General features: G+C 42.7%; 1 protein-coding gene across 4 annotated transcripts in view; it reads right to left on the reverse strand.

Annotated features, from left to right (window-relative positions):
- The window catches only part of UNC5D (unc-5 netrin receptor D), a 536775-nt gene that overhangs the window by 95161 nt on the left and 417664 nt on the right, over positions 1-23950 (reverse strand). For 2 of the 4 annotated variants that reach the window (XM_075997363.1, XM_012762925.3), the window contains exons 5-7: positions 21550-21730; positions 20636-20803; positions 18632-18796 (exon numbers count right to left, since the gene is read on the reverse strand). In XM_075997363.1, the coding sequence (XP_075853478.1) occupies positions 18632-18796; positions 20636-20803; positions 21550-21730 (514 nt within the window). The remainder of the gene's footprint in view (positions 1-18631; positions 18797-20635; positions 20804-21549; positions 21731-23950) is intronic. The other 2 variants (XM_075997365.1, XM_075997364.1) reach the window with 1 other exon arrangement.

Genomic DNA, 23950 nt, shown 5'->3' on the forward strand with positions numbered 1-23950 from the left:
AGATAAATTTCCTGCATCACTTTACATCCACCTCTATAAATAAAACATTTCCTCCATTTTTGTGGATGATGTTTTCCGTGGTTTGCTTTCTCATTCTAATTTTTTAGTTTGCTCTTTTGAAATGTTTGGCTAGGATGGTTATTTCATTTTTTAAAAAATTTATTTCCCCTCTGGTTTGCTAGTATTTCTCTCTGTTGCACTTGCTAGATTTTTATCAGCATGATGAGAGCGGCGAGCTTGCAGCCTGCCCTTCTTTTATACACAGCCAGAAGCCTGCTCAGGTAAGGAATGCCATTTCACTATATATGATGATAGAAAAATGAACCCATGAATAAATATTTAAAGGGATCCTGCCTTGCTCTGCAGTCATGATGGCTTGGATGAAAAAGTTCCAAAGTCTGCCTGTTTATCCATTCTCGTCGGGTGTGGGTGCGGGATTGTGGGCACATAAGAATTTTGTCTTTAAAAAAAAAAAAAAAGAACCAATACTTTTTTTGTTTCACATCTCCATTATCTGCTAAAATCTGGGCCCTCTCTCTCAATGGAAAAGGTGTCATTTTATAACCACAGTATTTAGCAGGGCGCTGGGCAGATGAGATAGATAAAAGGAAAAGACATTCAGCAGGGCAGCAGATGGCAGAGCTTAGCTGGGGCATTTTTCATCAATACCCTCCACCTACTTGCTCCTGTCCCAACTCCCCATCACCAAATAATCCAATCTTTCTGGTCACTGCAGACTTGGCATCTGTGGCTTGCTTAAGTGTTCTCGCCACAATCCCCTGCTCCTTGTCCCTCTGCCCTGGTTCCATCTCAGGCCAACGTAACTCCACCATGGTGCAGAGACCTGGGAAGGCTGCCCCTCCAATGCCACACCAAGATTCTGGAAGCTTCCATGGTGTTCTGTCCCTCTTCCTCAGTCCCTCCTTAGGGTTTAGGCAACACACTGTCACACTACAAGGCTGTAGCTAATCACTCACAGAATCACACAATGGTGGGGGTACCTCCCGCAGTCCCCTTCTCTGTTTGCCTGAAGGTGAGCCTCGCTGGGCGAGACTGTCATTTCGGATTATGTTTTCAACTGAAGCAAATCTAGCTCAGTACATATTTGAGAATTTCATAAATATTATCTGACTGGCTGCACCCTAACCCCTCCCAGGCAGATAAATGCAGCTATATCCCAAGCTCCCCACGGAATCCTTCATACCCTAACCCACTCCCGCATTTAACAGTGATTTTCACAGAAGGCCTCTGCAGTATATAAATGCGGTGTGTTTTCTTAATAAATACAGCTTTCGTGTGCTTTGCCACCTGATTCCTTACGGAAGTCGCTTTCAAAAGTCGCGTGTAAATCATGCGCTTGCGAACGGGCCACCATTGTCTTCAAATGGAAGTGAAAAGTGAGATGGCAAAGTGTCATTTCTGCAAATCTTTCTTGCAAACGAGAAGTCCTCATAAAAGACAATTAATTTGTTCACGTTGGTGTGATCATACTGAGATTTTTTACAAGTCGGCTTTCTTAAAACAGGGGACGCTTGCATTCCGCCCTGCTGCACAAATTCAACACCACTGGTTTTCCTGAGAGCAGGTGGCACCGCTCCCAAAGTCCAGATGCTAATGCATTTGAGAATTAGAATAAAATGACTTTGGCGGCTTTAACCTAACTTCAGGTTTCGCTTATTGCATGGTATCTGAGGGCGTTTGGCATGGGCACAGGACGCTGGCAGGCCGAGGCTGAGGCGTCTGAAAGTGATGCATTGCTGTAACTACACGAGGAGACGGGTGGAACATCTGTTTAGAACTCTCACTGCGCCTAACAGTATTTTCTTCCCTCCAAACCACAGGAATGAAGAGTATGCTGGGTAGCAAAATGAAACTCCATTAAAAACAGGTGAGATCTATAACTACTCCCCAGAAAAATAAATCTAATACAGCCAGGCCGTGAAAAAAATCGCAGTGGTGGAGCTCTATCGGGGACAGGTCTGAAGGAAGAGAGTGGATGAGGCTGAGAAGCCCAGCACCATGGTCCCGAGACAGAGAATCAGGTGACAAGGGCACACGGGGCAGGGGTGCAGCACTGCCACTCTGCCCAGCTCTCCAGCCACTGTCGCTGGCCAGGTGGAGTTAGTGCAGACTCTCGGGGTCAGACGTGGATTTAAATCCTGAATTGCCTGCATCCCGTCTGGGTGACCTCAGTGTTCTCTATAGTAAAATGGGGAATAAATAAAAGCACCCATGAAGGTTGCTCCTGAGGACTAAGCATGGTAAATGTAATAAAGCCATGCAGCACAGAGCTGGCACGGGTTTGGCCACAAAAAATGCAATAAGTGGTAGCTAATGATATAATTCCAAAATATTTCGATCATGATGGCCATGGTTATCATTCAGAGTAAAAAAAAAAAAAAAATGCCTATTTGTGCCACTACTTGAAGACAAGTCGCCTGCCCCACTCCCAATAGAAATTCTAGTGCATTTCGGGGCTATTTGAATGGAAGTTAAACTTTTGTCTACTTTTGGCCTCTGCTATTTTGAGACCAAGGCAAGACAAAAACTTAAGAAAGGCAGGGCTCCCTCCTTGCTTTCGGCCACTGCAAATCTGCAGAATAGCCACCAGAGACGTTCCGGAGAAATTCATTCAAAATGATTTCCTAAAGCAGAGTAAAAATTATCAAAGGGTCGCTGTCCTACCACGGGATTTGTCATGCTAAGGTCCAGCACATCTCGTGTATCAGTGTGCATCCGTGTATGGAAAAGGCTGGAAGCCTCTGGTCCCCTGACATCTGCATTAAAACTGGGTTCTGCTGTATTTTGTGAAATAACAGTACCCTGACAGCAAGCTGCTACCAGAGAGCATTTTCCCACCTAGAAATCTCTGATGTGAGATTGTTCCACTATGAATGCAAGAAAGGGCTACCCACTGACCTCACTCACTTTGCAAGAACTGCCCACTCCACGGTCAATGTTCTTCTATTCTGTTTGCATAATCATTTTCTCACAAAGCTCAAGGCCATGCAACAACTTGGCCTTGGTCGACCAAACCCTCTCTGCTTTAATTTTACCTCTCTCCAAAGGCCAAGTTCAAATGACCCCTTAGTAGATTAATCCATTAGGGCCATGGTTCTTAATGCTGGCTGCATATCACAATTGCCTGGGGAGCTTTTTAAACAAATACCCATGCCTGGGCCCCTCTCCAAGAGAGTCTGATTAATTGGGGTTTGTGTTTTTGTGATTATGATCACTTCCTGGCAACAAATCTGGGACTCTGTGTGGTCAACTTTAGTTAGTCTCTACCTCCCTAAGAGGCCCCGGGGTAGCTATGGTATATAGACAAGCCCAGAAGGGTCCCTTCTATATCCTGCAGGCAGGGAAATACTGCAATTTTGAGCTGCAGTTCAGAAAATCACAACAGTTTTCCCAGGGTCTAACATACTGAGAAGTACCTTCTGGGTAAATGGAAATTGGCGATAAGTAATTATAATTCAGTCTTATCACCTTTTTGTGTATTTACAAGTTAAAGATGCAAAAGTGTTTTTTTTTTTTAAATCTTAATAGTGTTTTAAATTGTCATGTTTTCTTTGAAAATTATTTTTACTATTTATGGTTACTAGGTAGTTACTGCTTCCAAAAAAAAAAAAAAATACAGTCAAGCACAAAGGAAACAAAAAAAAGAAAAACAAAACACAATGTAATTCCACCACTAAATGATAACCACTGTTAATGTTAAGTTGTATAGACAAGTCTAGGTTTTTCCCCCTATGATTTTATATATGTGTGTGTGTATATATATATATATATACACACACACAATATTACATACTCACATATAATTAACATATGTATTAGCATGAAACTACATGAAACCACCAGTAATTTGTCATTTTTATCAATAAAAGCACGGGATTGTCTTTTAGGTGTTGTTCTGTGATCTGCTTTTGTCACTTAGTACTGTAATGCAAATACTGCTTTGTGTCTGCCTGGGTGCGGGGGAAGGGGAGGTATAGATTTATAGGGGAGAGAGGGGGAGAGAGAGAGAGAGAGAGAGAGAGAGAGAGAGAGAACAATGTACTTTTTATCCATTTTTTTTCACCTTTAATTTCTGGCTTCCTTTTTTTTTATATTCGTTGCTCCTGAAGCATTTCCATGGTATCCGTTGTTCTTAGGAGCTATTCATAACTGCACCCCTGCCTGCCTACCTGTGTCTGGCCTCTACAGAGGACAAACATGGCCGGCTGCATGCAGCCCCCACCCCAGGACCCCAGAGAGCAGGCCTGTGGGGAGCAGCACACGTGGACAAGGGGGGTTCGGCCTCCACCCACAAAAGCGGGGGCTCTAAAGAAGGGGCCATGCCTCAGAAGCTGTGGCTTGTGATTATTTGAAATCTGCTCCTGTTGATTTTCAACACTGCACAGATACGTTTGATACCAAAGCCCATGTCATTTTTAAGATCCAGGCGTAGGGCTGCTAAATGTAGACTAAATACCCACTGGGACAGGGACTCTCTCCCCGGGCGGCAATTCCAGATGTCATTACAGCCAATGTTTACCATGCTTCTATTTCACTAGACAAGCCATTTCCCATATTTTAATCTCCAAAGCCCATTTTTATTATTTCTTACTTCATATTATTAATAATAGATCATATGCTTTGAACCCTTTTCCACCCAAAGAAAGATACGTGTTAACTGTTTTAATTTTGTCCCTACCCATTAGTTTCTAGTCTTAAATCATTTAGGAATTGACTGTGAAGCCTGTGGAATAGTCTTTTCTCTGTACTCTGGCTCGCTCCTTATCTGCTGTAGCAACTGTCTAGCATCGGCATGCAGGTATCTCCCATGATTCCAGGCTCCAAGTCACAACACCTGCTCTGCCGGCCTTCGTGGTCTTGTATTGACTGGTCCCGCCACACGAGACCGGCACAAATCCACGCAGCCCTCTGATAAATCTACTGACACTCCAGTGTCATCTCGAAGTGCTTGCCCAATGCCACTGCCTCTCGCTGGGATGCCCTTCTCCTTCCAAACCTCCTACGTACAGGTGTCCTGCCTCCAGGGCACAAATCAGTCTCTGACTCCTTCACGACATCTTTTGTGGTTACTCCATTCACTAGATCACTCCGCTCTCTGGACAGTTTGTCTTACTTTGTAGTCACCAAAACACCGCGTAGAATTTCTTTTTTCAAAAATTACTTCATAAATGTTCATTTGATATTTTTTATTTATTTATTTAAAGACAAAGTCTTGCTCTGTTGCCCGGGCTAGAGTGCCGTGGCGTCAGCCTAGCTCACAGCAACCTCAGATTCCTGGGCTCAAGCTGATCCTCCTGCCTCAGCCTCCCGAGTAGCTGGGACTAGAGGTGCACACCACCATGTCCGGCTAACTTTTTTTATTTTTAGTTGTTTGGCTAATTGCTTTCTATTTTTTAGTAGAGACGGAGTCTTGCTCTTGCTGAGGCTGGTCTTGAACTCCTGACCTCAAGTGATCCTCCCGCCTCAGCCTCCCACAGTGCTAGGATCACAGGCGTGAGCCACTGCGCCCGGCCCATTTGATATATTTTATAAGTTCGTAATCGCTGTCAGTCAAGGGGGGGCCCTAACGTGTAAATGATATTTAAATGATTAGTTCATGTGACACTGCAACGATAGCATTCCAGCAGGAAAAACAGAATTAAAAGATATTTGCTTGATTATTCGCACAAAAGAGATTGAGGTTATTGATTATTAGTGTATTTCATTTATTCATGCTTTCTCTCTCCCCCCGTAACTGGAAATAATTAAGAGCCACCGTTACGCCCTCTAAATGCCATCCAAGGCTGCAGGAAATCCCAGGACCTGGCAGATCCGCCTTGTGTGAGCGCTGGAGGGTCATTAAGACAAGCACGAGGCCTGCTTTGCATTGGCAACACCACTGCGGCTGTGCATGTCAGCAGACGCCGAAAATGACAAGCGGGGATTCTATTCTCCTCCGGGCGTCTAAAGTTCACTTAGGTAGAAGAACATGCAAAAACACAACCCAGCTCTCGTGCATATCCTAAAAACTGTTTCTATGATCAAAAACGCACAAATTACCCAAACAGCATAAAACACAACCAACCTCTCAAGTTCATTCAAGTTCATGCTTTTTGATTTCCTCACTGCACTTTTCAGTTCATTTTTAAAGATCTTGCTCAGAAACGACTCTTCAGAGACCGTATTTATCCCACCTGTTACAAGTTAGTTCGGTTATTGCTTTGTCATGCCCCACCCTACTCCCTCGGCTTCCCAGCCTGTGTAGACGTGACTAGACGTATCACTCCTTTTAGAATGGAAACTGAGCATGCCCATGGAGCCCAAGCACAGAGGACATGGAGTTTTTAGAGAATCTTCCCAGGAATTTCCAGTTGGTGATGTCTGGTAGGAAAATCACTGGTTTCCCCAGAGTCATCTGGGTCATCGGTGGAATCCCAGGGCTGGATGGCAAAAACACCAACAACCAATATAAATAAAAACTCCTAAGAGTGGAGATGCACATTAGTAAGTGAAAATCATTTCTATTGATATCGTCTATCCAAGAACTGTTCAAGATCCCATCATGTTAATCAGGTAAAATCAAGAGGGTACCACAACAAATGAATGGCTCATGGATGTCACTTCTAACGACAGTCAGCTTCCAGAATTCCATTTAGCCAAAGCACACGATCAGTGTGTGTTTAGGATATATAGTCTCTTCCCCCACTTTTTTTTTTTTTAAATTCAGGGTCTCAGATAAATAAAAGTCCATAATGAGCATGCTCACAAGTGGCATTTGCATATTTTATTTGAGTTCAATCATTTAAATTTCTTTCTTTTTTTTTTTTTTTTTGAGACAGAGTCTCACTTTGTTGCCCAGGCTAGAGTGAGTGCCCTGGTGTCAGCCTAGCTCACAGCAACCTCAAACTCCTGGGCTTAAGCGATCCTCCTGCCTCAGCCTCCCAAGTAGCTGGGACTACAGGTGCCTGCCACCATGCCTGGCTAATTTTTAATAAAATTTTTTTGTAGAGACAGGTCTCACTATGTTGCCCGGGCTGGTCTCAAATTCCTGGCCTAAACAGATCCTCCAGCCTCAGCCTCCCAAGGTTCTCAGAGTACATGTGTGAGCCATTGTGCCCAGCCGATGATTTAAATTTCTAGATTTGATACCAATTTTTTTTTTTATGATATTCTATCCATTCCTACTGATTCCATGTGTGTTTGTTTTTGTGATGAAGATACAGAGTAGAATGTGTTCTTAGGCTGCCACAAACACTTTTAAGCAAGTGTCTACAACACATTCTTATCAGAAATTAGCATCAAAGTGATAAAATGCAATGTTTCCAACTCTGCTCCAAGGGAAGATACATTTTAAAATCCTTTTTCTGCCCAACGAATTCTTTTGCTTTGATTCCCTAGCTTCTATGCGCTATAGAAACATATACTGTACACATTCAAGACTGAACAAAAATGCCCAGACTCTACAATTCAAGCTTAAGGGAATCACTGGTTAACATCATGACGATCACTTACTTTAAGGGGCAGAAGTGATATTCAAAATGTTTAAAAATTATTTTCACACATCTTATCAAAAGGAAATCAGTATACCAAAGAGATGTTTCACTCTCGAATTCAATTCAGCATTATCCACAATAGCAAAGATATGGAAATGGCCTGTTGATGGAAAAATGAGTAAAGAAAATGTAGTGTACGTACACAATGAGATACTATTTGGCCTTGAAAGAGAAGGAAATCTTGCTATTTGTGACAACTTGTATGAACCTGGAGGACATTATGCTAAGTAAAGCACGCCAGAGGCAGGAAGACAAATACCGCCTGGTCTCACTCTTAAGTGGAATCTAAAAATGTTGAATTCATAGAAACAGAGAGCGGAATGGTGATTACCAGAGGCTGAGGCTGGGACTGGGGTAAGAGGAGATGTTGGTCTAGAGGTTAATTATGTTGGATAAAGAAATTCTGAAGATCTAATGAGCAACAACGTGGCTGCAGTGAACAATATTGTATTGCACACTTGAAGTTTGCTAAGAAGGCAGATCTTAAGTGTTCTTACCATACATACACTCAAAAAAAAAAAAAAAACCAAAAAACAGGTGCTATATGAGATGATGGATTGGCTAATTAGCTTGGTTGTGGTGAATATTTCACCTGTGTACATACATCAAATCATCAAGCTGGGTAACTTAAGCATATACAACTTCTTTTAACTCTCTATTACATCTCAGTGAAATTGGAAGAAAGAAATTCTATCCTGTGAGTCCCAGTCTTGACACAAGAGTCACAGCAGTGTCCTTCTGTGTCAAGGATTGGCCCTTTAGCTGCTGGGTCATACGGAAGTCTGGGCAAAGGGTGGATGGTGGGGGTGAGATCTGGGAGGGTGTCTGCTAGGATGACTACTTGCTCGCCACACCATTCACATACCATGACAGACCAAACTACTCAAGGTCTACGCCTGTCTTGCTCACCTATTCCCAGTCCCTAGAACAGGAAATAGAATATGGTTCGTACTCAATAAAAATCTGTCGAAGGAATCACTGCTGCTAAGCCTTGTACCGTGTTTGGAATTTCAATCACAAGCATTAAAATGTCAAGTTCCACAAATCTCCAGGGTTCCACATGCATTCCTAGGACATTGTGGCTAAACGCCAAAGAGGCTGGATTGGATAAATCTGTCACTAGATGAGGCCAGCGACTTCTTCTGTTAGGAGAGGGCAATTTGTTCCATATCTGAAAGTTGCCCCAATCACTCAAATGGTTAATTTTAAGTGTGATTGAATTAAAATAAGCTTTTTTCCCCCCCAAAAAACTGGTTAAAAAACACATAATCTGAAAGCACTGAAATGTCAGTAGTATTATTTTCATATCATATCATGTATGTGTCTATATATTAATATGTGTGTGTGTATATACATATATGTAAGACACATTGAAGACAATAAATTATAATGGTTTCAAATTTTTAAGCTGTGATGAAACTTTGCTAAACGTCCTTATTTTATGAGATACGGACACAAGGCACAAGAGTATGAGATTTGCCCAAGGTCACATGTTAATGAAACATCTGAAGTGGGACCTAAGTCTCCTCACTCCTAGTTGGAGAGTGCTTTTTACCACCCCATGGTATCTTTCTAGGTGATCATGGGTATTTTCCATTCCACCGAACACTGACAGTATCCTGTACCAAACACATTTGGAAGCAAGGCCATGTCTTTTCTTATCATCATCATACTGACACTCTGGAGAGAGGGGCAGGCTGGGGTTAATGGAGTTAATGACAGTGTCTACTGATGATGTTACTATCATCTTCACTTTATGCATCACTTCGCAATGATCTTGAAGAGACATGTATTTAATTTGTAATTTAAAGAGAAAAGGTAGAATCAAAACAAAGAGGTTTCCCTTTATCTCTATTCATTTGCTTTGTTCAGCACACCCCAGAGGCCACAGATTTTTTTTTCTTTTTTTTTTTTTACAAGAGTAAGATGACTCAGTTTTAAATCACTACCCTGATTGGGTTCTTGCCACTTCTTTTATAGCCCAACCACTCTATGATCTCAGACATTAAATCTCTCTCTAGTCCAGACTAATATTTCTTACCCGGGGTGTTGTACTGTGGAATCCTGATTGATTACACTGAAAATGCAAAATTCGTGATTCACAGAACAAATGAAACTGGGAGAGTTTGCTTTAGATGACAGAAATCCTAAATTTTGAAATCTTCCCGACCATTTTGGCTATCAGTAATTACTAAGAGCCATATCTATTAACCATTAAAAAAATATATTGAAAAAAAAAATACAGCAAGTGTGCCATTTTTGGGATCTGGGAATCTGGAGAAAGTTCTAGAAGTATCAAGCATGCAGCACCTCACTGTTCCAAAAGGTTAGCAAAAGAAAGGGAGTCCCGGGACCTGCAGGACACACACAGTCTGGGAGTGTGAATGCTGTTGGGTTTTGTTTCTTCCCTTCTCATGAGAGAGGATTTTTGGATTTGTGTTGACAGATTAGGATTTGCTTTATAAAAATTATTTTCCGCCCAGGTTGTTGGAACACATGCACTTCTCTCAACGAGGGAAGCCTGTACAGCCTGTTCTCAGCGTGATTTTTTCCCTTGCGTATCACCCAGTCCCTCTGAAACTCCTGCTTCTCTCTCCCGAGACTTTTGCTGGAGTTATTTTTAACTACTGGATGGAATTATAAAATTTTAGACCCTGGTTTGGTCTTGGTTTGGACCTTACAGGTCACCTGGTCTGTCCCCTTCTTGGGGCCAAATCCTCCCCAGCTGGGCACAGGAAGGTGGGAAAATGGACAGCAGTTGGTTCAGCTACTTATTCCAAGTACTAGGGAAGAATATTGAAATTTTTGTCAGACAGGAAGTATAAGAATTCTCATGGACTGTTGGGGTTCTCCTAAACTCCTTTCCTGCAACTGACGGTATTTCTCAGAATACTGCTTAGAATTAGTTTATATAAAGACTGTAATTTATGTCTTTTGTAGACTCTCATAATAGGTACATTAAAAAACCATAATGTTTTTTTTTTTTTTTTTTTGAGACAGAGTCTCGCTTTGTTGCCCAGGCTAGAGTGAGTGCCGTGGTGTCAGCCTAGCTCACAGCAACCTCAAACTCCTGGGCTCGAGTGATCCTTCTGCCTCAGCCTCCCGGGTAGCTGGGACTACAGGCATGCGCCACCATGCCCGGCTAATTTTTTTATATATATATCAGTTGGCCAATTAATTTCTTTCTATTTATAGTAGAGACGGGGTCTCGCTCTTGCTCAGGCTGGTTTTGAACTCCTGACCTTGAGCAATCCGCCCCCCTCGGCCTCCCAAGAGCTAGGATTACAGGCGTGAGCCACCGCGCCCGGCCCATAATGTTTTTAATGAGATTCCATATTGGTTGGGTGTGGTGGCTCATGCCTGTAATCCCAGCACTTTCAGAGGGGGAGAATTGTTTGAAGCCAGTTTGAAGCCAGCTTAGGCAACAAAATGAGGCCCTTATGTCTACAGAAATAAAAATAAAAAGTTAGCCAAGCATGGTGGTGTGCATGCCTATAGTACCAGCTACTCAGGAGGCCAAGGCAGGAGGATTGCTGGAGCCCAGGGGTTTGAGGCTATAGTAAGGTATAACTGAACTACTGCACTCCAGCTTGGACAACAGAGCAAGACCCTGTCTCAAAAAAAAAAAAAAAAAAAAAAACAACAACAACAACAACAAAAAAGCAAAAGCAAAAATGAAACAAACATACCACTATATTAACCAAATATATTAGGAAATGTTTTAACAAAATATCTAAAGTGTCACATAGTTGCTACTTTTGCAGAACATGGAAAACATATATTTCCTGTCACAAGAATTCCCTTACTAGAAGACATACATACTATAGTCATTATACTACTATTACTAGTTATTATATATTACTATTTGTATACATGGTGTGCTTACAACGGATACTAAATGCTTTACATGGATTAGCTCATCTTCTCAAAGAGAACCCTTTATAGTAGACACATTATAACTTTATAGATGAATCACTTTGGGCTTAGAGAAATTAGGAACCCTGTTCAAGGTGTTCCTGCTCATAGTCTTGCAATTACAATTCAGACTCACACACTCTGACTACAGAGCCACGATTCTTCAACCTGTCCTTTATCTCTGGGATGAAGATCCAAGCCCAGTAGGCTCAGTCCACTCATTTCTTCCACTTCTAGGTTCACGTCCATTTCTAATACTTCAAAACACAGAATGGCGGGTTCCGACCCAGCATCACAGAGACCTGTGAAGGCCATTCAGCCTCTGCCCTGGATGCCAAACCCACCCAGGCCCACCCCGGTCCAGCCTCACAGAAGCTCAGCCTCTGTGTGCCTTCCGAGGCTCTGCCCTGCCTGGCGCTCTTGGGATGCCATCTATAAAAACCTTTTTTTGAAATAGATTTGCATTCTCACCCGCCATCCAGTTCTATGACTAAAATTTGACATCCTTAAGGAAGGTTTTTAAGTTTTCTAATGGGTTTCTGGCTCCCATTTACATTTGACACAAGGACCTGTTCCTTTTGTTGGTTGAGTTTTCCTGGATTTTTATATGTTTCACTTTGCTTTGTTTTTGTCTTTTTTCCTAAGTAATGTGATCTGGAAGTACGTGCATCCTGCCCTCCAGCTGCTCAAATTTAGTTTCAGAGCCCTTCCTACTCACAGGGTTGGTGTTTTATTTCCATTCCTCTCATAAAGTGAACCAAGTTAACAAGATATGCCTGAGATAAACAACCTCCCAGAGATTAATTTTTTAGAGTGCAGCACGCACTTCCTGTCTAATTTCACCAAAAGAACGTAAGCAGTGCAGAAAAGTGCATATTGAAACTTGTTGTGGGGGGGAAAGTGGATAGGAACAGGAGAAAAGTGGATATAAGGAGAGGGAGAGAGACACACGTGGAATGACTGCCTCGATTTCTGTTAGCTGGGAAAGCAATCCCTAACTCGGTGGCTCTGCCATGACTGTGTGCATATGGCACAGGTCCCTAAGCAAATAAAAGAGAAGCTGGCAATGAAAGGGAAATTTCCAGGGTCACAAAAGACATACTAAGTGTTTCAGAGCTGGTTAATAGGAAGGACTAAAGGTTTTTTTAATAGTTTATGAAATACGTTTTCAATCATGGACCCATGGATCAAGACCAATCCCCAATTATAAGGAAGATTATTTTCAAAACACAATCAGATGTCTTTACCTATTTATTAGCAAGGCATAAAAATAAAGACGTCTACAGTGGACGTCTAACAACATCTAACAAAGGGAAAAATGTTATGGTGATTTGTTGCATGCGGTTTATTCTTGCTGCTTTCTGCAGTCAATTCCACTCGAGATATGGTGCTCGAGTGCAAGCCGTCTTACTATGAGAACCAAAAATGACAGTTTTAGCTTTGTAGAATTAAAAAAAAAATGCCTTCACTAAGATCCATGAATATTGAGCCTTCTTCTCCTTTATTTTCTTTTTTAATTAAGCACGATGGACACTTTAGTCTTGAGCCACTCCAGTCTGTCTCGCTAAAGCTTGTTACTCGCTGGTCGTCTTATTGGGTTCCATAATGGCAAAGTGCTTACTGGGGCATAGGGGAGAGATTGCTGCTAAGCTGCTAATGACACCATATGTGCCCAAATCTACATTCTTATTACTCCTGTGGGTCTGCGATATCATATCCGCATTTGCTGTGTTGTGTACACGAAGGCTGCTCTGAATTAATCAATTGTCCGTCATGCAGAAAGGCAGCTACTGGGCCTTCCTAGGAAAAAATCTTTGTATAAAAAGCGGCGTCTACTATGTACTATACATCGAAACCACTTGGTAGAATCACCAAGCAGTAAGGATGCTTCGTGACAGCATGCGAGAGCATTGTGCTAGTATGTCACCTTGCCGATGCCATTTTCATTTCTTGGCTATGGAGAGTTTATGCCGCAATTAAGTAATTGTGCACTGCATCTGGTTCTGCAATATGAACTTATCCAACGCAAAGCTTAAGAATGAGTCAAGTATGATCCCTGACTCTTTGCCCAAAGAAAGGAATTGACAGGTTCCGTTTTGGTAAAAGGACATCCATCTGTTATAATCTTATATGCAAAATAGGTATTCCATAAAGCCACTATCAAGAAAGCAAAAGAGGTGTTTTAGATGCACTGAGCTACCTCCAGGATGAGATTTCTCTTATTCAGCACCCTAGGAAAGGCAGGGAAGGGGCCCAAGTAATTACTGTAATGGATAACCACAGGGCTGAGAGAATCGTCCCAGAGAAAATGCTTAGCAAAGCAACCATTGCTTCCCTGTGATTGCAGGTTCACCTTTTCAGGTGCTTCCTCTAGGTCATTTAAGTAGATCATTCAACAGACAATGTGGTTGGATTATTAGATGTAGCTTGGGGGTGTTTATTTGATCTTGCTATTGTGCAGATGTCTTTATCCTTGATGCGGTTTCCAAACTGGTAATTCAAACTTTTCTCATCAACGGACCCACCAGACATGAAAACAAACCATCATTTAACTGATATTTCAGGTTTTGAACAGTCAATGTTGAACTGACCTGTGTTAGACTGTGACAAGAGAAACAGATTAGCTATCCGGGTGCCTCAGCCTTGAAGATTTCTTCTTGCAGGCCCCTGTGGCATTTCTCTGGCTTCATTCTCACCACACAGGTAGGCACTAATCCCCTCTGAAGCAGATCCATTTAATCTCCTCAAGCCAATGCCCTTAGTGTTACGTCTGCTGGAGTCAAGAGAGGGAGCTGGCTCCTTATTCCTTAGGATCAAACTAAACACCCTGCCAAACATGCAGGTCATTGAGGGCTATGATTCTTACAGCATAGAAGCAAGTAGAAAAAACAATCATCAGAGAACTACCTGATCCTAGTGTTCAAGTCCAGAAAACATAGATCCACAGTTCTTACTTCTTAACAGTCATGCCAAATAACTACCTTTTTTTCCTCTGGAAAAGCAATGCTCTAGTATAAAGACACTGGATGTTTGGTTTCTGCTTGCAATTTGGACCCTTGGACTCCCTGCTATAGGCAAAAATTGCCTAATCTCACTCTCACCGGTCTCGAGACATTTATTTTCTTGTTGAGAGCACTTAGGTGTGGCCATCTGTGATAGCACAACACTAAGGTTCTCTGCTCCAGTCACAACTGACCAAGCAGCAATCACACCCAAATATTAAAGTGATCATTCAGGGCTGGCAGCTCCATCTTTGGGAGAAATGCAACCCTCAGGGACAACAAAGAAAATCCAGATGCTTTGTTGAAGGCTAATAAAATCAAAGAACTGTAGGTCATCCAAGAGCCACGCAATGTCATCGCTAAACCTCTAGGGGAAGGTGGGAATTGAGGAATTGCTTTAGGGTCATGTTTGGCATAAAGGAAAAAAAAAATTAGGATGAAGCAAATTCCCCAATTGTAACATGACCTAAATCCTTCAACAAAGCTACTGCTCCATAAAGCTGTTGCCAAATGCAATTTTAGTCAAAGACAGCCTTCACTGGATCTCTATCCTGAGAGCACAGCTATTTGCACCAAGAGCACTCCGACAGAGTACCAGTGAGAAGCACAGAGTGACGCTGGCATTGTTTAACTGGACTGCTGTTCATTGCTTCCTGCAGAGATAGTAAAATGTTATTCATTTTTGTTGACAGTGGTAGCCACTCTCTGTGCTAAAGACAGAATGCATCCTGGCGTTGGCTCTTACAAACACACCCCTTTCCCACTGACCTGCAAATATATCCCAATCACTGCTGAGATTTCATAGACTTCATAGACCCTTTTTGCCTCAAACAGCTTAGTCACTGTAGCTATCAAAGGTTTTCTATCACATTTGATAGATATACTAATATGCATACTATGAAAGCCAAAACAAGGAAGTGGAAAAGGAAAGAAATGAATAGCTTGAATAGAAAGAAAAGGCTCCCATAGCATTTTCAACTCATGGAGGGATTTAACAGAGATCTTATCTCCTATGTTGAACACATTCCAGGCCTCACTATCTTTCTAGCTATTTTATTTCCAGTATAGGAAAATACAAACAGAAAGAACTGAGCTTTCTGAATTTCACAAGTACATACACTTCTGTGATGGTTAATTTTGTGTGTCAACTTGACTGGCCCATGGGTGACCAGATATTTGGTCACACATTATCCTAGGTATTTCTGTGAGGGTGTTTTTGGATAAGATTAATATTTAGATTCGTAGGCTAGACTGGGTGTGGCTCACGCCTGTAATCCTAGCACTTTGGGAAGCCGATGTGGGAGGATTGCTTGAGGCCAGGAGTTCAAGACCAGCCTGAACAAAAGCAAGACCCTTTGTCTACTAAAAAAAAAAAAAAAAGGAAAATTAGCCAGGCATGGTGGTGGGCACCTGTAGTCCCAGCTACTCAGGAGGCTGAGGCAGAAGGATTGCTGGAGCCCAGGAGTTTGAGGTTGCTGTGAGCTATGATGATGCCACTGCACTCTAGCCCACGACACAGAGCAAGACCTTATCTCAAAAAAAAAAAAAAAAAAAAAAAAAGAATTGGCAGACTGAATAAAGCTGATCTAGCCAACATGTGGGTGAGCCTCATTCAATCAGTTGAAGGCCTAAATAAAACAAAAGGCTGACCTGCCTGAATAACTAAGAATTTTCCTTCCTAACAGCCTTCAAAGTGGGCCATAAAGTCTTCCTGGTTCTTCAGCAGCCTGCCATCCTGTGGACCTGAACTGGGACATTGGCTCTGTAGATTTTGGACTTGTCAGGCTTCATAATCCCATGAGCCAATTTTTACAATAAACATCTCCAAGAATCTCCCCATTGCACTCTTTCTCTATGTTTGTGCATTCTCTACTGCTTCTGTTTCTCTGGAGAATCCCAATTAATACAGTAGCTCAGATTTTATACTTGGGAGCCAGGCTTGCCACTACATGCTCCATGCTGATAAATTCTTCCAGCCCTAAAGAGAACTTTTACTCGACTGATAAACAGCTAGATAATGTAAGTGCAAATAAATAATATGCACATATTTGATAATAATTATTTCCTACATTAAGAGCTAACAACCATTGTCTGTCTTCAATCAGTAACTCTTATACTAAGTCTTTGCCAATTCAGATTGATACCTGATAGCCATAGATTTTCCGCAAATCCAAGTCCAACCTGTGGTTGGCAATGAAGGATATTACCATGATGATCTAAAATTCAACCAGTAATCCAGCGGTTATATCATCATGGTTCTTTAGAAGACATATGGCATTCACAATCCCAACTGTTTTAATTTAAAAATATGGTCTGAATTAAAAAAAAAAAACTGTATTAATTTAAAAATCTAGGTACCCCATGCTCAGCCAAGTTGACACGTAAAATTAACCATCACAGATACATGGGTACTTGGGAAATTCAAATTCTTTCATGATCCGTGCAGCTGCTGTAAGCAATTCATGGGTTTACTGAATGAACCCTTTTATGGACACTGGCCGTGTGTGGTTTTAGTCAGAGACGAGTAGTTTCGTGAGTATTCTGTTTGTGTACCATGTCAAAAACGTGCAAAAAAAAAAAAATAGTGGCATCTCAAAGGTATGTTGCAGATAAATCCGGTGGCACTGAAAGATGGTCAGGAACACATTTTCTTAAATGTCTTGCTATTGAGTTTGTGTCTGGTTTCCTTATGTTTAGGAAGGGGGAAGGGAAGGCGTTTTGAAGAAGGCAAATGGTTGGTCTGTGTTTGCTGGAGAGCAGAGTCAAGTTCACAAGGGTGGCTATGTTGTCTGCCAGCACAGCCCCTGGCACTGTGTCTGACACATGCAGCGTAACTCAGCACGTGTACTAGCAGATAAAGACACTGTGGGCTATTAGTAAGTACTCTTTTCAATCAATTAACCATTTTAACCAATGTATTAACCACAGAGATTTAGTTTGAAAACACGACAGCTAGCTGTGCTCGCCCTTCAAGGGTACCCAGTCATTTGCGACGCGGAAGAATACACCCAACTTAGATATTTCCTCCATACTGTCATCTTCCCAAATAAAAAGGGACACATACCCCTGAATACATCACACGCTATTGAGCTATGGTATTTTTTTTGCTGGATATTTCCCCAGGAATTTTCCAAGAAGGCAACCTAGTTCTAAAGAATACGTCTATTTTCGGTTTCATGTTTTTTTAAAGACCGCAGCAAAATCAATACGCCTTAGCTCATGTGAGTGGGTGAGTGGAAAAGGAACTGGTCCTTACTGAGCACCTATTTTGTGCCATGAACCATTCAAGTCTGTTCTTTATCGTTCAGCCTTGACAATAACCTACAGTGGGTATCGCATCTGGTACCTATAGTCAGAGAAGTTAAGAGGTTAAGTGACTTGTCCAAGAGTCTTGACAATAACCTACAGTGGGTACCGCATTTGGTACCTATAGTCAGAGAAGTTAAGAGGTTAAGCGACTTGTCCGAGAGTCACAATGCAAACAAGGGACGGCACCAAATTATAACCTGTCTCTCTCTGACTCCATTTGGTCCTCCCGTACCTTCTAACCCAGGCGGACAGTCACTTGGAGATGATAATAGCCTAATCTCAGAAGCAAAGCAAGGACATGGGAGTTTTGAAATGAATACTCTCTATCCTACTTTGCCAGACCGATGTGATACAAGCCACCCACAGGCCATCACCCTTCCTCTCCTCACCGTTTGTAAGGTGACAGTCACAACACAGGTTCCTTGACCCAGAACTAGGGCCCCCAAAGATTTAACTAAGTGCCTAATCATGCTGCAGAATTTCTTGGGAGAGACGTTAAGCACACAGCGACTAGCATCAGAATTTCGCCAAACCTAAAACTAGTAGCTCCTAAAAGGAAAGTCTAAAGTATCTCCTTCGATTATTTATTTTTAAAACATTAAAATGCTGGATTGGGAAGTATACACATTTATAAAACACGGTGACAGACTATTTAAAATGTACACCATCTCTATGAAACACGTTATTTGTCTCCTTTTCTACACTTTGTTCCTATTTTCAATTTTTTGCTCTTGCCAATCTTTCCTGCTAACTTATTTAACCGCATTAACGGCTGGGGCGTTCTTTCTGGAGACGCGTGAAGCTGTGGGCATCGCGGACAAGCAGGGAAGAAGGTTAAACGGGAGGCCTTACCTAGGATGCAGAGGCCATCTGTGCAGTTTTCGGATTCCTGGCTCAGACCTTCGCAGAATCTGCCCCCGTTTCTGGGGGGCGGCGCTGTGCACTCCCGGACCCGCAGGTGCTCACACTCGGGGCTGCAGACTGACCATTCGCTCCACACTTCCCAGCTCCCGTCCACTGCAAAGGGAAACAGAGGAAAGCACCGTTAGAGCCGAATGGAGCAGCTGTCGGGAGACTCACCCCCCCCCCCCCCGGACTGCTGTTGTTCTTAGAGCTGGAGTTTAGAGACATGACCACCGTGACAAAAGCAAAATATCAGTTTATCTTCTCTCCATTGGTTTCCTTCCTAAAGAGATAGGCTAACAGAAGCAGCGCTATCATCCTCTTGCTATTTCAGGATGAGACCAATTACCGAATGGATGCAAGCACTTGAATTGCCGGTACCTTTGGGTTGGCTAATAATGTCCTTAATCCCGTTCTTTCCCTGTCTTTCATGCCCAAGTGCATCTTAGATGGACGTTGAAACCACATGCAGTAACTAACTCACCCATTTCCTTGTGGGTTGACAGTTTAGAACAGAGGGTAGAATGAACTACCTTTAAGCCCTAAAAACCCCTAAACAGTAAAAAGTTAAACCCAAATATATTGATAGCATTAAACTAAAACAGGTCAGTCAAACCCCAAGGCACCAGGGACTTACATAAATAGAATTTCTTGGGTCATGGATTATTGCTGTATGTAGACATGAGCAAACTGAATTTAATTCCACTAAAAGGCAACCCTAGAGATCATGGCAGATGTTTGAGGCAATTGCCCCATAACCTCCTAGGAATAGTTCTGCCATGCTTATGTGGGTTATTTAAGACAGTGAAGTTTTTAATCCAAAGCAATTAGTCAAGAGTAGGGTAACACAGAAAATACTGAACTTGAAGCGAAACGTCTGAGTCTTTGTCTTGGGTCTGTCAACTTATGGGCTGTGAGCAACCCTGGGCAGGTCACTCAGCCTCACTTCCCCATATGTCTGTCAACAGAAGGTAATAAAACTCACAACATAGAATGAAATGACATTATGCGTATAAAAGTCCCCTGTACAGTACCTGGCACATAGTAAGCACTCAATAAATGTTTTATTGAATATGAGTTCAAAATGAAATTCCGAGAATATGGTGCTGGGGAGACCCCCTCACCTTCACTTTAAATGGAATTAAATCTGAAAATTTAAAGACATGAGGCTCTAGTCCAGAGTCCTTGGAATTGGTGTTCTGCAGTACATGTGAGACCCAGGATCTATTTCTCAGTGGGAGGATACGCTTTCCATAAAGGAAGTCATCTTCCATCTCACCTATTTCTCGTCGGATAAACTGGGTCACGGCCAGGAAGAGAGGAACGAAAGAACTTACAAAAGCCACGTTTGCTAAACGAGGTATCTCTCTACTCAGAAAGGAAGGCAAGTATAGACTAAATGTAAAATATCCACCTGCCGGGACAGCATACAATCTCTGCTGATTATCTTGCCAATAAATAAAAGGCGAAAACTCGTAAGGTTAGTCGTTTGGTGTCTCATGACAGAGAGCCAGATTTTTGTTAGCTGCTCTTTTGTGTTTGAAGGCAACACACCCAATCCTTCATAACTACTATGTAAGTACATGCCACAAGATGGGAGAACCCAAGGAGAGAAAGCGATGGCTTAGCCCGACCAAACACAGATCATGTGACAATACTTTATAGCATTTGGCTTATCGATGGTGAGTGTTTGGTGTCATCTGCTTATGAAAAAAAAAAAAATATATATATATATATATATATATATATATATGCCCCGAAACACTGCGCAGAGCTATTTCATTCATCTTCTTGCCATTACGATGAGTTCTAAGCTAGCGCTTTGGATAAAGGCTCTAGTCTTGAGAATCTGGGAGAGGGTGGCTTTGGAAGAGGAGGTGATGCGGATTGCTTCCCACCAGCTTAATAGAGTTGGTGGGCCGGAAGGAGGAAGGGAATCTGCATATATCTCACCAGGACAGAGAGAAGTGCAGGTTATTTTCTGCACTGACATCCCCTCACAAAACGCCCCACCATTGAGAGGAGCTGGGTTGGTGCAGGTCCGGGAACGTTTCTGCCATCCTCTACCACAGCGAACATTGCAGGCTGACCACTCTGTCCAGGAAGACCAGCCTCCATTCACTGAGAGACAAAAATGGGGAGGGGAGAAGAAAAGGAGACAGGTTTTTACTGATTGCCTACTATGTGCCACTGTGCCAGGTGCTGTGAAACAGGAGGGACACCGAGGATTTGCTTCGCAGGGAAATTAGGAAAAACAGGATGGACTCATCAAGAGATCGCTAAAGCACTCGGAAATCCACAGTATAAGAAGAAAATACACCAGCATTTGAATGTCTACTACTTTAAGCGCTTCAAAAATAAATCCCAGGGCTCTTCTATTGTGGAAGGAAATGCCTTTACTTAAATAGCTGGGAACTTCTTTTACAGGGTGCCTGAGACGTTGAGCAAATAGTCATGTTTGTTTTGGGGTGGATTTTACGTACCAGGAGAGGAAAAAACTACCCCCGCGGCAGCGGGTCTGGGCCAGATCAGGGAGGGTGTGGGGTTTGGAAGGGGTGGGAAGAAGGAGTTGCCCATCTCGATTCTTTTCAAATATAAGCACACAGGAAGAGAATAAACAACTTTTTATTATTTTTAAGAGAGAGATTTGAAATGTCACTATCTCGCAATATTAAAGCAAACACATTAATAGGAACAGGGCTGTTTTCTCGCCTACCAAATGGGGGAGGCGGCACAGAGCACTGCAGAGGATGGCCCCCAAGGTGGCCTCAACTCCAAATGGTGAGGATTTTTAATAAAGCGCACATCCCTCTACCTGTCTGCTTTCTGCCCTCCCTATCGGTTCCTGGCCTTTGGGCTGGTCTTACCGTAGACGACCACGGTGGCGGACAGGCTCCTCCTCTTGGCCACTATGTTGGCCGCCATGCAGGTGTAATTCCCCGAGTCCGAGAGCCGCGCCTGCCTGATAATCAGGTTGTGGTCAGCCCTAGTGTCAATGTTCTCGTCTTGGTCGGAGTCAATGGGCTCCTCATTTTTCAGCCATTCCACCTACAGGAAGAAAGGGATATTTACAAGCCATTAAAACAAACAAACAAACAAAAAAACCCCAAGAACTCTTTTCTGGAATTGGTAGGTGAGCAGTTCAGGAGTGCGGGAGAGAGATGTACCTACCTAAAATATAAAGTGACAGCAATGATTTGCTTCTCTATGCCGTATCTTTTATTTTAGCAAATGTCGTTAACTTAGGAAACAGATACTCAAGTTAGTAGACTGGAAGCAGGAAAAGAGCACAGATATCCTACTCACTTTGACCTATTTTCTAAAAATGCAATGGAAGAGAGAAAAGGGGTGACTGCAATTAGGTCATCTCATTACGGCTGTGATGGTGACGACGGCGATATTTCAATGACTGGTCCAACATGAAGCTCAGAGAATCAACACATACATACACAGCAGAACTTGTACTTTGTTGTGCTGAGAGTACATTACATTACTACATGAGGTTTTAAGTCAATATGTTTGCATTTAAACAAGTATCAATAAAGGTGTAAGTATGTGTGAGGGCCAAAACAAGACAGACTTGAGCGATCATAGGCACGTACATTAAATTCAAAGCTCGGTGTTCTCTAGATCTGGCGGTAAGTTTCTTTGGTGCTCATTTATGTTTTCCTCCAGTGGTTCATCTGACATTGAGGCTCTGGGTTAGGCCGCTGGCAAGGCCCCACACCTCCTACCAGCCTCTGGAAACAGGCTTTCCCCATCTCTGATCTGTTTTCTCCTAGCTTGGCTGCTGGGAAACCTATTTCCCTCTTTCCAGATCCACTCACTCTAATCCTATCCTTGGGTCCAAACTTCCCTTTCCTCGAACACATAAGGAAGACACAGATGGAAGCCTCCTGCCTCCTGTGTCCTCCCCTCCTTCCCCAAGTGGAGATACACCTCCTAAGTTCCTCTGCTTCATCGAGCACGACAGTCCCCCTGCTGTGACCGCGTCCCTTCCCTATTTGTCCTGGGCGTCTGCATCTGAACAGCATCTCCACTCCCCAGTGCCACCCTGGCAGCGACAGACACATCTCTGAATTGACAATAACCGTTTAGCTCTAGTGAGTAGCATATGCGAAACACAGTAATTTAAACAGACTCATTAAAAATTGAAACTTATTACAGAAAGCAACGGCAGGGACTACACCAGAGACACCCTATAGAAGCACACACGTCAGGGGCTGTGTCGTCACACCCTGCCCACCGTTCGTAGAGCTCCCTGAAAGCTGTTTTTAAAACAAGACACCCCGTTTTCATTGTGTGTTCACATCTAAAAGAATTCTAATGCATCGCCAATAAAAAGTATGGTCTGTTATATAACAATTTGGTTCAATGTTGACTTGGTCGGTCTCTATAAAATGGGATTTATTTATTAGAAGAAAACCTATAATGATCCTTCAATACTTACCCTGAGTACCACCCCATGAACCAGAGCTTAAATAGCAAAATTCATCAGCCTCCAAAATTTACCCCTAGAAGTGGTCAACTTGAGAGCAGAAAATGATCCAAGCAGCCCAAAGGGGAGATCTAAGAACTACAGCAAAACAGGAAGAGGAGCTGTAGGCCCCTCGGGGGAGGACCATGAAGTGAAGATGCAATCTCACGACCAAGCCCTGTGACTCCTGAGAGCGTGAGCCTGTCACAGCCTGAAAGCACAGGTGCTAATAACCGCCCAGAGCAAAAGAGCACGGCTCCGATTAACAGAGCGGGAAAGTGGCACCGAATGTCTAACACATCTGACTGTCAGTCTGCGACACAACGTCCTCTGCACCGCCAACACTGCACATTTCAAGCCGAGCACAGCAAGAGGAACCTCGCGTGTTCTCGCTCCTATGTGGGAGCTAAAATTAAAAACAACGGATCTCATGGAGACACAGGGTGGACTGACGGTTACCAGAGGCTGGGAAGGGTAGCAGGGAGCGGGGATCAAGTGGGGACAGGTGAAGGGTGCAAAAATATAGCCAGCCAGACAGAAGGAATAACATTTGAAAGCCTAACAAAGTGACTATAGTCAGCAGTAAGGTAGGGTATACTTTGGAATTAGAAAATTAGAATGTTCCCAACACAAAGAAATAACAAATGCCTGAGGTGATGGATGCCCCAATTACCAAGATTTGAGTGACGCACATTGCATGCCTGTATCAAAACATCACATGCACCCTATAGATACCGTGTTTTCCTGAAAATAACACAGGGTCTTATATTTATTTTTTCCTCAAGAAGACA

This window comes from Microcebus murinus, chromosome 24 (genome assembly GCF_040939455.1).
Source record: "Microcebus murinus isolate Inina chromosome 24, M.murinus_Inina_mat1.0, whole genome shotgun sequence".
NCBI classification, from domain to species: Eukaryota; Metazoa; Chordata; class Mammalia; order Primates; family Cheirogaleidae; genus Microcebus; species Microcebus murinus.